The sequence below is a fragment of the Pristis pectinata genome, chromosome 9 (genome assembly GCF_009764475.1).
Source record: "Pristis pectinata isolate sPriPec2 chromosome 9, sPriPec2.1.pri, whole genome shotgun sequence".
In the NCBI taxonomy this organism is placed as follows: Eukaryota; Metazoa; Chordata; class Chondrichthyes; order Rhinopristiformes; family Pristidae; genus Pristis; species Pristis pectinata.
Genome location: NC_067413.1, coordinates 67652730 through 67666317, shown reverse-complemented (window position 1 = coordinate 67666317; position 13588 = coordinate 67652730). Strand labels below are relative to the sequence as shown.

At 42.9% G+C, this 13588-nt stretch overlaps 1 protein-coding gene across 2 annotated transcripts in view; it reads left to right on the top strand.

The window, feature by feature from the left end:
- kcnq3 (potassium voltage-gated channel, KQT-like subfamily, member 3) overlaps positions 1 to 13588 on the top strand; it is a 304277-nt gene that overhangs the window by 221884 nt on the left and 68805 nt on the right. For both annotated transcript variants that reach the window (XM_052023991.1, XM_052023990.1), the window contains 2 exons: positions 1060 to 1170; positions 12121 to 12216. In XM_052023991.1, coding sequence (XP_051879951.1) covers positions 1060 to 1170; positions 12121 to 12216 — 207 coding nt within the window. The remainder of the gene's footprint in view (positions 1 to 1059; positions 1171 to 12120; positions 12217 to 13588) is intronic.

Sequence of the window (13588 nt, the reverse complement as noted above, 5' to 3'; positions counted from 1 at the left end):
ACACAAAATAGACTGCAGATGCTGGAATCTGGAGCAAAAAAATGAGCTGCTGGAGAAACTCAACGGGTCAGGCAGCATCTGGAGAGGGAATTGGACAGGTCACATTTTGGGTCAAGGCCTTTCATCTGGACTAAAAGAATAGCAGAGAGATACCCAGAAATATATTGGGAGATGGGAGGTGGATGGTGGCTTGGAAATAAGGGTGTGTGTGAGAGGGCCTGGGTAGATTAGAGAGAGAGAGGGGGGGGGGGGATCAGAGGGGACCAGGGTAACTGAAATGGGGAACTCCAGTGTTCATACCATTGGGTTGTAGATTACCTAGGCAGAATATGAGGTGCTGTTCTTCCAGTTTGTGTTTGGCTTCACCCTGGCGGTGGAGAAGGCTGAGGACAGGCAGGTCAGTGTGGGAATCGGAAGGGGAATTAAAATGGCTGGCAGCCAGGAGCTCCAGATGCCTGTGGTGGGCACAATGCAAGTGCTCGGCAAAGTGGTCACCAAACGCAAACCGGAAGAGCAGCAGCACTTCATATTCAGGTAACCTGCTCCCCCTCTGTCACACACCCTTTTTTCCAAGCCATCCCCTGACCCCAATTTCCCAGTTTCTTTCCCCTCCCCCATCTATTCCATCTGCCTATCACCCACACACTCCTCCCACTGGAACCCCACCCCCCACTGTTCCCATCTTCCCATGCTACCTCCATTATTAGTTTCCTCTTCACCTTTCTTTCTTATCAGATTCCATAATCTGCAGCCTTTTGTTGCCTCCACCTATCATCATCCAACCTCTATTGCTTTGCCTACCTGACTCTATCTGCCAATCAACTCCTCCTCACCTGGATCCACCTATCACTTGCCAGCTCTTGCACTCCCCCTCCCCCTCCCCCTCCCCCTCGCCTCTTTATACTGGCTATCTCCCCTCCACTCTTTCTGTCCAGATAAAGGGTCTCGACCCAAAACATCGACTATCCATTTTGCTCCACTGATGCCGCCTGATCCACTGAGTTCGTCTAGCAGCTCGTTTTAATCCATAATGTGTGACTTTATTTTTCTTTTGTGTAGATTACCCTGACTACAATTGGCTATGGTGACAAGACTCCAAAGACTTGGGCAGGTCGTCTGTTAGCTGCAACGTTTGCTCTTGTAGGAGTGTCATTCTTTGCTTTGCCGGCTGTAAGTACCATTATTTAATATTAAACCATGAAGAATATCCAAATATATCCACTGTGGGCCCAAAGTCTGCAAAGACAAGTTTTAAATATGGGTGTAAATATTAATATAATAGTTCCGCACATGAGGAAAAAAAACAAGTTTACGGGTTTTTAACTGTTTGTTTTTCAGCTGCATGTTGCTGAAAGGTTCCAAATATTAAATTACTTAATGACTAATATTTATATTTGAGCTCTCAGCAAAGCAATGGCTGTTCTTGCTGTTTGAGCAGGCAGCTCACTTCACTGTCATGATGTAGGAGGTGCTGCTGCTTCTTCAGTAAGACACAATTGCTCTGAGCCTTTTATTACCTCCCACTGGAACATTGCCAACAAAGCAGCACAAAATGGCTCTTTGAGATGTGGGAAGAAACCAGAGCACCTGAAGGAAACCCATGCGGTTACAACGAGAACGTGCAAACCCCATGCAGACAGCACCCGAGGTCAGAGTTGAACCTGGGTCTCTGGCACGGCAAGGCAGCAGCTCTACCAGCTGTGCTACTGTGCTGCCCAAATGAAGGACAGCTCAGAGAGGAAAAAATGGCACCAAATGTATGTGAAAAGCCACGAAAATTATTGTAGCTCAGACTCCTATCACCGAGAAAGTGTATAAAGGAGGACTTTAGTGAGATGAATAAATTATTAAATGTACGGATTTTTACTTCAAAGTAACTGAGACTGTGATTTCTGACCTTTTCAGTGAGACTTGTTCTTTCTTAGTGCTCCTGTTCTCCACACTAATTACAGACAATAATTAATTGTTAAATTCACTTGACACCCCTCTTCTAATATCATCATTGCTTCTCCACCCAGGGCACTTCCCCTTCAGTTTGTAAACCAATGACCTTGGAGGAGTAATCAGAAAATAAATATTGTAATGAAAATAAATTCAATGTAGATATATTTCAGCCAGAAGTTTACTTGAATGCTGTCAAAAGTTTAGGCAGATTACAGACAAATATTGTGGAGCTCCAAGTATATTGGCTACTGGAAGAATTGGTTACAGAGCTTTAAGTGGTTGGATAGGCTTTTCCCTAATTTTCTTATTTCAACATAATAACCTTGAGGTAAAACCTTATATGTAGCTGTTTTCATAATCATATACTTTTTGTAGCCTTTTCATTATCTCACTGAGTTGATAATTTTTACCACTTTAACATCTGTAAAAAAAAAAGCCTGTCAAATTGTTTCCCTGTGACATGAGTTAGGATTCATGACTACTTCACGATTACCTCTTGTTTTCCTACCCCCTTCATTTTGCTGAGAGTTAACACTGGGGAAGTGGAGACAAAGAGGACTATTGACTCGGGAGACTGGATCAATAATCCAGAGATTTAAAAATTTAACTTCCACCAAAGCAATGTGGAATTTAAATTCAGTTGAAAAAAATAATGTGGAATAAAAAGTTAGTACTAGTAACAATAATGCTGTAAAAATCCATCAGGATTAACTGATATAATTCAGGGAAGAAAATCTATTCCCTTACATACTTTGGTCTCTATGTGACTCCAGACTCACTGTAATCTGCTTGACGCTTAATTTGTCTCTGAAATAGGCAGAGCAAACCGTTCCATTCAAGGACATGTTGGTATAGGTCATAAATGTGGGCCTTGGCAGCAATACCTACTTCCTGTGAAAATTATTAAAAGGGGCTCCCTTTTCATTCAATTTCTAACGACTAACCAACAACGGGAAATACTTTACTTTTTTCAGATAGGCTGATATATGTTTTAAATATTCCTGTTTTATTCGATCTACAGTATTTGTGCTTGTTTTTCATACGCCATGCAATTTTTGAATGTTATTCTTTAGCTCCCTCATGTGGAGATACCGAGATGCTAATTGTTGATGAATTCAGCAGAGCGCTGCATGAGAAACCTGCATAATCATTATGCTCACAGTGTGTCTGCCTCGCAAGCTATTTTTAAACTTTCTAGTACAGACACAGATTCCCATGCCCACTTCCTTGCTCCACACCCATCCACCCCTTGATTCCCCTTCCCCTTGGTCCTCCCTGACCCTGAACCTACTCTCCTTCAGTATTCCCCTTAACCCCTAACCTCCTCCCACAGTCCCCCAACCCTACTCCCCACCCCTCTTTCCAACTCCCACTCCTTCTACCCCCTATTGCTCCCTCCCTGTTTTGGCCCCATGTCTTGGTGTGAGTGTGTATTTGCTCACTTATGCTTGACATTCTGATGAGACAGAGTCTTGTTTATGACAAAACTTTATTCGAAGCATTTTCTTTGGCGAAAGACTCTGTTAATGTGTATGCAGCAGAACTGGTCTGAGTTCGTCCTGGGGCCTCTTGGACTGGGCCAAAGCCTCATTCTGTCAAGCCCATATGGATGCTGGTATGCTACAGCTACCCTGTGTTGAAGGAAGTCATACACCTGCAACTCCTGTATCTTATTGTGAAGTTCAAGCCCAGGAACATCACAACCTTTATGGGCAACCCCTACGGCAATACACTTGAACATTGCCCCACTTTGTAACCTGGAAATTCAGATGCTTTGACATGAACACTACTTACCCAAGGGAGGCACGACAGGCAGGAGGCACCCATCTTAAAAACTAAAGAAGTGGCTCCACCTTTATCTGGAAGAGAAAGTCGGAAGAGGAATCCTTGTCTTCTCGGGGTGGTCTTTGCTGTCAAGAATGAGCTAGTCTGGCATCTCAGCAATTCCCACTGATAGATCACTGAGTATTTTGGTACCTGCCATCTCACTCTAACATGGAACTTAGTTTCTGCAGTTATCAGCAGATACCTCAACCCTTCTACTTTGGCCCTGAGAAAATCCTACCCTGCTTCTCGGAGGAAGACAAACTGATTGGCCTGGGTAACTTCATTGCCAGGGTAGGAAAGGAATTAAAAAAAACAAACTGCTGGAGGAATTAAATGGGTCGAGCAGCATTTGTGGAGGGAAAGGAATAGTTGATGTTTAACTAACCTGTCCTGATTCAGGATCTTGACCCAAAACATTGACTATTCCTTTTCCCCCCACAGATGCTGCTCGACCTACTAAAATCCTCCAACAGTTTGCTTAGTTCTCCAGATTCCAGCATCTGCAATCTTTACGAAAGGAATCAATCCTTTGGGAATGGTGTGATTGGCAAGGAGGATCTAGGGAAAGTTGACTCTAATAGATGCTTGGAATAAAGTCTTGTCTACCTGTCTTCCCACTTTCAGGGAACCTGTACCTTTAGGTCTCACTGTGCTACAGCACTTTCTAGGGCCCCACCATTTACTGTGCAAGTCCTGCCCTGAACAAAAATACAACGTCTTACACTTTTCTGAGTTAAATTCCATCTGCCATTCCTTGGTCCTCTTCCCTTGTTCATCTAGATCCTGTTGTAATCCTAGATAACCTTCTTCACTGTCCACTATATCAGCAATTTTGGTGTCATCTGCAAACTTACTAACCATGTTAACAACATTGTCATCCAAATTGTTAATATAGATGACAAACAACAGTGGACCCAGCACTGATCCCTGCAAAAAAACCACTGGTCACAAGCCTCCAATCTGAAAAATAGCCCTTTACTACCACCCTCTGACTCCTTCCACTAAGCCAATTTTGTCACCAGTTGGCTAGCTTACCTTAGATCCCATATGATGTGGAAGCTTTAGAGAGGGTGCAGAGGAGATTTACCAGGATGTTGCCTGGATTGGAGAGCATGTCTTCTGAGGATAGACTGAGTGAGCTATGGCTTTTCTCTTTAGAGAGAAGGAGGATGAAGGATGACTTGATAGAGGTGTACAAGATGATAAGAGGCATAGATTGAGGGGACAGTCAGAGACTTTTTCCCAGGGTGACAATGGCTAACACGAAGGGTCATAATTTTAAGGTGATTGGAGGAAGATATAAGGGGGATGTCAGGGGTAAGTTTTTTACACAGAGAGTGGTGGGTGCTTGGAACGCACTGCCAGCAGAGGTGGTGGGGGCAGATACATTAGGGACATTTAAGAGAGTCTTAGACACATGAATGATAGAGAAATGGGGCGCTATGTCGGAGGGAAAGGTTAGATAGATCTTACAGCAGGATAAAATGTCGGCACAACATTGTGGGCCGAAGGACCTGTGCTGTGCTGTAATGTTTTATCTTCTATGTTCTATGATCTAACCTTCCAGATTAGCTTACCATATGGGACCTTGTTAAAGACCTTGCTAAAGTCCATGTAGCCAATGTTTACCAACCTGCCCTCATCAATCCACTTTGTCACCTCCTCAAAATAAAGCAATCAGATGTGTGAGACATGATTTCCAACACACAAATCCATGCTAATGATTCCTAATCATTCCTTGCCCTTCCAAATGCTGGTAAATCCTGTCCCTCAGAATCCTCTCTAGTAATTTTCCCACCACTGATGTTAGGCTTACTGGAATATAGTTCCCTGGCTCAATAGCAAATGTTAGATGATGTTACCGTCCCAGTGAGAGATGTTAAGATGCACCACAACAGATACCACTGACTGTTGGAATGACCACTGCCTTATCCACTTGATCTCTATCAGCCTTGCTCCACATTAATGGCTGCAAGGAAAACAATGCTCAATGTTTCTCAAGAACCCCAAAAGATATCTCTGCTAAGACATCACCACACAGGTAACCCAATGACTCCCAACCAACAAGAGCCGCAGAGTCTACAGCATCTGATCTGTCCTGAAATTCCCTCATAATTAGCACCTGTGAAGAGATTCTGGAGTTCCTCACTAGAAACTTCATGTTTGGTTTGATGAGAATGACTAGAAAATCCAGAAGCTGATTAAGTTCAAACATAACGTGTTCCTGGATTGGATACTCCACTTTACCTCAAGGAAGATGAAACAGCTCTACCAGCATCTGAAGGCTAAAGAGCAGATGGTGGAAGGAGAGTGTGCAGGCAGTCCAGCAGCTGATTGATAACTATGACACATGCGGATTCTTTAGTGCTGTCAGCTCTGATGGGCAGGTCATGTCACCATACTCTTAAACCACTCTAATGGTGTAATGGCAAGATGTTACCAGTTAGACAAAAGAAACAATTCTCTTGTGAGGTGTGGGAGATCAGGAAGAGTTCATATATCCAGTTGCAGCTCCTCTCAGACCACATGGATTGGTTGGAGCGACAGTTGAACTCACTGTGGAGCATACAGGAGACAGAGAGTGTTATAGGAGGGGGAGGCAGGTACTGCAGGATTCTCCTGTGTCTGTTCCCCTCACAAACACTTTGAATTCAGTCGTGGGGGGCTGGGGGTGGCGGGTGGGGAATGACAGCAGCAGCCAGATCAGTGGCACCATGACTGGCTCTGTTGTACAGCAGGGTAGGTCAAGGACTAGGCGAGCAATAGTTAAAGGGGACTCTTTAGTCAGGGGCACAGATGGGTGTTTCTGAAGCTGCAAGTGAAGCTTCAGGACAGTGTGTTGCCTCCCTAGTGCCAAGTTCAAGGACGTCTCTACGCAGACTCAGGACATCCTGAAAGGGGAGGGTGAGGTTGTGGTCCGTATTGGTACTAACAACATAGGCAGGAAGAGAGAAGAGATCCTGCTAAGAGAATTCAGGGAGTTAAGCAGTAAGTTAAAAAGAAGGACCTCTATGGTTATAATCTCAGGATTACTCCCTGTGCCACATGCTAGTGAGGCAAGAAATAGGAGACAGTGCATGGCCAAGGAGCTGATGCAGGAGGGAAGGTTTCAGGTACATGGATCATTGGGCTCTCTTCGAGGGCAGGTGGGACCTGTACAAGAAGGATAGGTTGCACCTAAACTAAGGGGGCACCAATATCCTCACAGGAAGGTTTGATAGTGCTACTCTGGAAGGTTTAAACTGGTATGGCAGGGGGATGGGAACCAGAGTAGTAAGTCAGCAGGTGGAGGGATGAGGGGAAAGTTGAGGTCTGAAAGGAAGGACAGGCAGAGCCAGGTTAGTGAGTACGGTGAGGCTGATGGGCTTCAATGCAAGGAGAATTAAGGGTAAGGCAGATGAACTTAGGGCCTATATTGGTACATGAAACTTCAATGTTGTAGCTATTACAGAGATTTGGTTGAGAGAACGGCAGGACTGGTAGTTCAATATTCCAGGATTCAGATGTTTCAAACGTGATAGGGGTGTAAAAGAGGTGGGGGAGTTGCACTACTGATCAAAGAGAATGTCACAGCAGCACTTAGACAGGACATCCTGGAGGGCTCATCCAGTGAGGAAATATGGGTAGAGCTCAGGAACAAGAAAGGTGCAATCTCTTTGATGGAATAATACTATAGGCCTCCCAATGGCCAGTGGGAAAAAGAGGAATAGACATGGAGGTAGATTATGGAAAGATGTGAAAGCAGCAGGGAAATTGTAGTGGGTGACCTTGATTTCCTCAATATTGACTGGGATACACTTAGTGCCAGAGTCGTAGGTGGGGCAGAATTTGTTATATGCATCCAGGAGGGTTTCTTGACACAATATGTAGATAATCCAACCAGGGAAGGGGCCATTCTAGACCTTGTATTGGGAAATGAGTCTGGCCAGGTGATCAGTGCTTTGATGGGAGAGCATTTTAGGAACAGTGAGAATAGTTATGGATAAGGATAAGCCTGGACCTTAGGGGAATGTGCCAAATTGGGAAAAGGCTAATTACAAGTATGTTAGGCAGGAGCTGGGGAGAGTAGATTGTTACTGGGTAGGTCCACATCTGACATTGGAAGTCGTTTAAAGGCCGGCTGGTCAGAAATCAGGACCAATATGTTCCCGTGAGGAAGAAAGACAAGCATGGCAAGCTTCGGGAACCTTGGATGACAAGAGGTTGAAAATTTAGTCAAAAAGTAAAAGAAAGCAAATGTAAGGTTTGGGAAGCTGAAATCCGACAGGGCTTTTGAGGCGTACAAAGGAAGCGGGAAGGAATTTAAACAGGGAATCAGGAGGGCTAAAAGGGGCCATAAAATGTCCTTAGTGAGTAGGATTAAAGAGAATCTCAAGGTATTTTATACATACATTAAAAACAAAAAGGTAACTAGGGAGAGTGTAGGACCACTCAAGAACAAAGGAGGAAACGTATGCCTGAAACCGGAGGGCAATGTACTAAATGGATACTTTGCATCAGTATTCATACAGGAGAAGGACATGGTGGACAGCGAGATCAGGGAGGGCTATGCTCATATTCCAAGGAAAGTTGATATCAAGAGGGAGGAAGTGTTGGGTCTCGTGAAGAGCATTATGGTGGATATCCCCGCAGGGCTAGATGAGACCTATCCCACTTTATTGAGAGAGGCAAGAGAGGAGATTGCTGGGGTCTTGACAGAGAAGGGTAGTAGAGGCAAACAAAGAAATTATAGGCCAATGAGCCTTACGTCAGTGGTAGGAAAATTATTGGAGAAGGTTCTCAGGGATATAATCTACTTGCATCTGGAAAAGCATAGATTTATAGGGAATATTCTGCATGGTTTTGTGTGGGGAGGTCATGTCTTACAAACTTGACTGAGCTTTTTGAGGAGGTAATGAAGATGATAGAGGTAGGGCAGTAGGTGTTGTACATATGGAATTTAGTAAAGCTTTCTACAAGGTCCATCGTGGAAGGCTAATCCAGAAGATTAAGGCACATGGGATCCATGGAGACTTGGTCGATTGGATTCAAAATTGGCTTGGCCATAGAAGACAGAGGGTAGAGGTGGAGGGGTGTTATTCTGACTGGAGGTCTATGACCAGTTGTGTTCTACAGGGATCAGTGCTAGGACGTCTGTGGTTTGTGATATATGTTAATGATTTTCACAGAAATGTAGGTTGGCTGATTAGTGAGTTTGCAGGTGACATGAAAATTGGCAGAGTTATGGATAGTGAGGAAGATTGTCAAAGGATTCAGCATGACATAAATCAGTTAAATGGCAGATGGGGTTTAATCCAGACAAGTGTGAGGTGTCACACTTTGGGAGGCCAAATTTAAGAAGAAACTATACAGTAAATGGCAGCACCCTTAGAACCACTGATGTAGAGAGGGACCTTGGGATGCAAATCCATAGCTCCCTGAAAGTGGCAACACAAGTAGATAGGTTGGTAAATAAGGCATATGGAGTACTTGCCTACATCAGTTGAGGTGTTGAGTATAAAAATCGGAAAGTTATGTTGCAGTTGTATAAAACTTTGGTCAGGTCTCATATGGAGTATTGTGTGCAGTTTTGGTCACACACTACAGAAAAGATGTGGAGGCTTTGCAGAAGGTGCAGATGTGCTTCCCCAGGATGTGGCCTGGATTAGAGAATATTAACTATAAGGAGAGATTGGACAAACTTGCATTGTTTTCTCTAGAGCTTCAGGGGCTGAGATGAACCTGATAGAACTATATAAAATTATAAGCTTCATAGGCAGGGTAGATAGTCAGAATCTTTTATTCCCAGGAATGATGTCCTGACAGTCTCCATGAAAATTTATAACATCCCCAGCAACCCATGGGAACCCCTGGCCCATGACCGCTCAAAGTGGAGAAGGCATATTCGGGATGGCTTTAAGACCCTTGAGTCCCTTTCAGCAGGACCACACAGAAGCTCAGTGAGAGTGTTAGAAGCTACTCAGCCACCCAGTGAAGCACCTCGTACCCCATCTGAGGCAAAATCTGTGGGTCCCACATTGGCTACATCCACTACCTCAGAACCACAGAACTGGAGTCATAGTCATCCTCGACCTTGAGGAACTGCCGAAGAAGAACAAAATGACAGTACTGAATGTAAAAATGTTACACAGCGTGAACAGAGGTATTAACTAAAAATTGGACATTATTTTAAAACTTAATTAAATGTAATATGTTGTCCATCTTTGTAAAATATTTATGGCAATGTTGTTATTTTACAAGAACTAACAGTGACAAGAGGCAAATTGTTCTTGATGAAGCAGGGCTAGATGACTGTATGTGGCTGCTTGATATTGCATTTCCTCTTTGTGGCGATTGTGCCAGCAGTTGTATGTTAAAGGTTAATTGTGTTGCTGGGAAACCATGTTGGCATCACCTTAAATTGGTATGTTGCACAGTGCAACAACGCTTGTGAAGGAAACATATATTTGGAAAAGATTGTTGGAAATTAAAAGTATCCATTGAATCAGTTGAATAAAGCTTCCTGTGGGTTTCGTAACACTAAATTTCTGAGAATTTGGCTCCAATTAGCACTAAATCTAATCCACAGTGGTTTGAAAATGACTTGTCTGGGAAATTTGAAAATCACACTGTTATGGTAGAGGGTGTCATCCAACAATAGAGCAACAAGAATGTTTTGCTGACAGTTTTGTGGGTGAAGGATTTTTTAGTAAAAATGTGCATTATTTTTATGCAAAATGTATGTTTATGTGACCTTTGGATTTCCTATTGGTTTACTGTATTGACAAATTAGGAGGGGCAGTGAGTAGTGCAAATGGGAGCAGGACATTGCAAAGGGACATTAACAGCTTTACTGAGTGGGCAGACTGTTGTTTAATGTGGCATATGTGGTTTAAAGGGGCATAATTTTAAGGTGATTGGAGGATGGTATAAGAGGGATGTCAGAGGTAAGTTTTTTACACAAAGAGTGGTGGGTGCGTGGAACGCACTGCCAGCAGAGGTTGTGGGGGCAGATACATTAGGGACATTTAAGAGACTCTTAGATAGCCACATGAATGATAGAGAAATGGGAGGGAAGGGTTAACATTTGGGATGGAAGGGTAAGGTAGATATTAGAGCAGGATAAAATGTAGGCACAACATCGTGGGCTGAACGGCCTGTACTGTGCTGTAATGTTCTATGTTCTATGTGGGTGACAAAGAGGTTATTTGTCATGAACCAAAGAAGGGCCAGCGAAAGATTCCTAATTCCTAATATGGAATATACCAGGCAGTTTAGAAAGACAATGTAGTTTGGGAGCCCAAATCATTCAAAAATTAAGGCTATTAAATCATTCAAAAAACAAACAAGAGGGTCTTTATCACATGGCATCTTGAATATAAGGGGAGGAAGTAACACTTTAGGTTTCAAGAGCTTTGTTCAGAACCCACTTGTAATACTGTGCTCAGCTTTGCAACCTGTAATATTGCAAAGAAACTTTGGTTACAAATTAGGTGCAATGCAGATTCATCAGAATGATACTGGAATTTAAACTGATAATGTAGAGGGGTCTTATTCTGGCTTCTACCCTCTTCCTTTCCAGTCCTGATGAAGGGTCTCAGCTCAAAATGTCGACTGTTTATTTCCCTCCATAAATGCTGCCTGACCTGCTGAGTTCCTCCAGCACTTTTTGTGTATTGCTTCAGATTCCGGCATCTGCAGAATTTCTTGTGTCTAGGTTGTATATCTAATCGCCTTGACTTTAGAATTGAGGGGTGATCTGATTGAAGCATTTCACATCATGAAAGGATTCAGTAAGATGGATAAGAAAGTGCAATTTCCCCTGGTGGAAGAATTAAGAACATGATGTTATTTTACCGCTGATTCGGGAGTGAAATTAGGATGCACAAATTGGAAATCTAAAACCCTCCTGCCCCCCACCACCCCTAAAGATATGGAGCCTGGGTCAATTGAAATTTAAGACTGAGCTAAATAGACTTTTGCTCTGTGAATTTAATATTGGGTAAATAGAGTTGAGGTTTAGATGAGCTGCACAAGTAATTGGATAGTGGAACAGGGCAGATTCTACTCTGATCTGCTTCTTTGGATTACTACACCCTGCTGCGAAGATGAAGGTCTACCCCTAGAACATTGAGTATCTGCATTTTGATTTCATGAACCGATAATTGTCAATTAACTTTCCAGTATTTTACCACAATAATATTTACTACTACACAATTAGTATTGTAATTCCTATTGTTGCTATACCTTTGGAAGAATATAGCAGATTTTATTCAATGCATTTTCACCTTTTACATGAATTCAGTAAATGGAATGTTGCTTGACTGCTTTTCTCTTCGCAGCATCTCATAATGTTTATTTCTCTTTAAGGGCATTCTTGGCTCAGGGCTGGCTCTTAAGGTTCAGGAGCAGCATCGCCAAAAGCATTTTGAGAAAAGAAGAAATCCTGCAGCAAGCTTGATCCAGGTCTGGTGGTGAAGCACTGGGAAACTGTTAAGTTGCAAAAGAAATTGAAATCAATATTTAAATCATACAAAAAGGATGCCAAATTACGGACTATATTTGAGGCAGTATTTTTTTGCTTGTTGTGCTCATTGTTTCCTCGCAGCACTTGCTGGGAGGTTCTTGGACTCGTCTCAATGCTTACACTATTTTTGTTTTGGCTCTGCTGATCATCGTCCTGCTAGGCAACTTAGAATCATAGAATTGTACAGCACAGAAACAGACTCTTTCAGCCCACCTTTCTAAGCTCATCTGATTTCCGTGCATTAGGCCTTTCCTATCCAAGTACCTGTCCAAATGCCTTTTAAACATTGCAAATGTTGAACTTCACTCATTCTCTCCAGCCTGGAAGGGAGCACCCTTGTTCCAACTGATCAGGGTGAATTTGATGACTGTGGTTGTTCCATCATGAGTTCATTGTTACTTCTGAGGCAATTATTGCCATGTCCTTGTTGATCAATCTGGAGTTTCCAGCTTCTCACAGAATGTGGGATTAGTGTTGTTCACTTGGGAAATGAAACCTCTGCACTTCCTCCATGGAGAAAAGTCAAGATAGTTCTTGAGCCAGATAATTGTCTAAGCTTCACCTATACACCTGCACAGGCCCATGTTCAATCAGGTTGTCTTCCAAGCTGGAGAGAGTAAGTAAGGTTCAACAACCTGCCAAATGGAGGTGCAGAAAAAAATCAGCAGCTGCATCAAGGCCAAGTTAATTTTTACACTGAGATATATCCAGGAAACTCTCAGTAAGCACACTAGTGGAAAATAATCACAGGAAAAAGAGCTCCTCGTGTAAATTATAAAACTAGTTCACCAGTTACAGTGGCTGCCCCTCTACATTTCTCAGCTGTAGGCCACAGGCACCTCCCAAAGCAATGGCAATGCAAAGGGAAGCTTACATCAAGAAGGAGATGTTCCTGGCTCTTCAGACTTTCCCGTTTGAACTTATTATCAAAGGCACGTAATTCAGACTACTCTAAGGTATGCAACAATAAGGGAGACACCTAAATGGGCCAAATACTTCAAAAAATACAACTTGTTAAATTCTGCATAATCTGTTTTTCCCCCTTATTTCTCCCATGTCACACATATCCTTATTCCAGCACAAAGTGAATGGTACTTGCTTCCACCCTATCGAGACACATCACCAACCAACAATGTTTGGGTTTTAAATTTGGGCTGAAGCATAAAACTTATTTTAATGGTGAAGAAATCTCAGAAAAACAGAATCCATTAATTCTGTCCAGTTCATTGTAGAGCAATCTAGTCAATCCATTCCTCCTTTTCCTTCTCCGTGGTTCTGCTGACTTTTACCTTCAAGTCTCCAATATTTTGT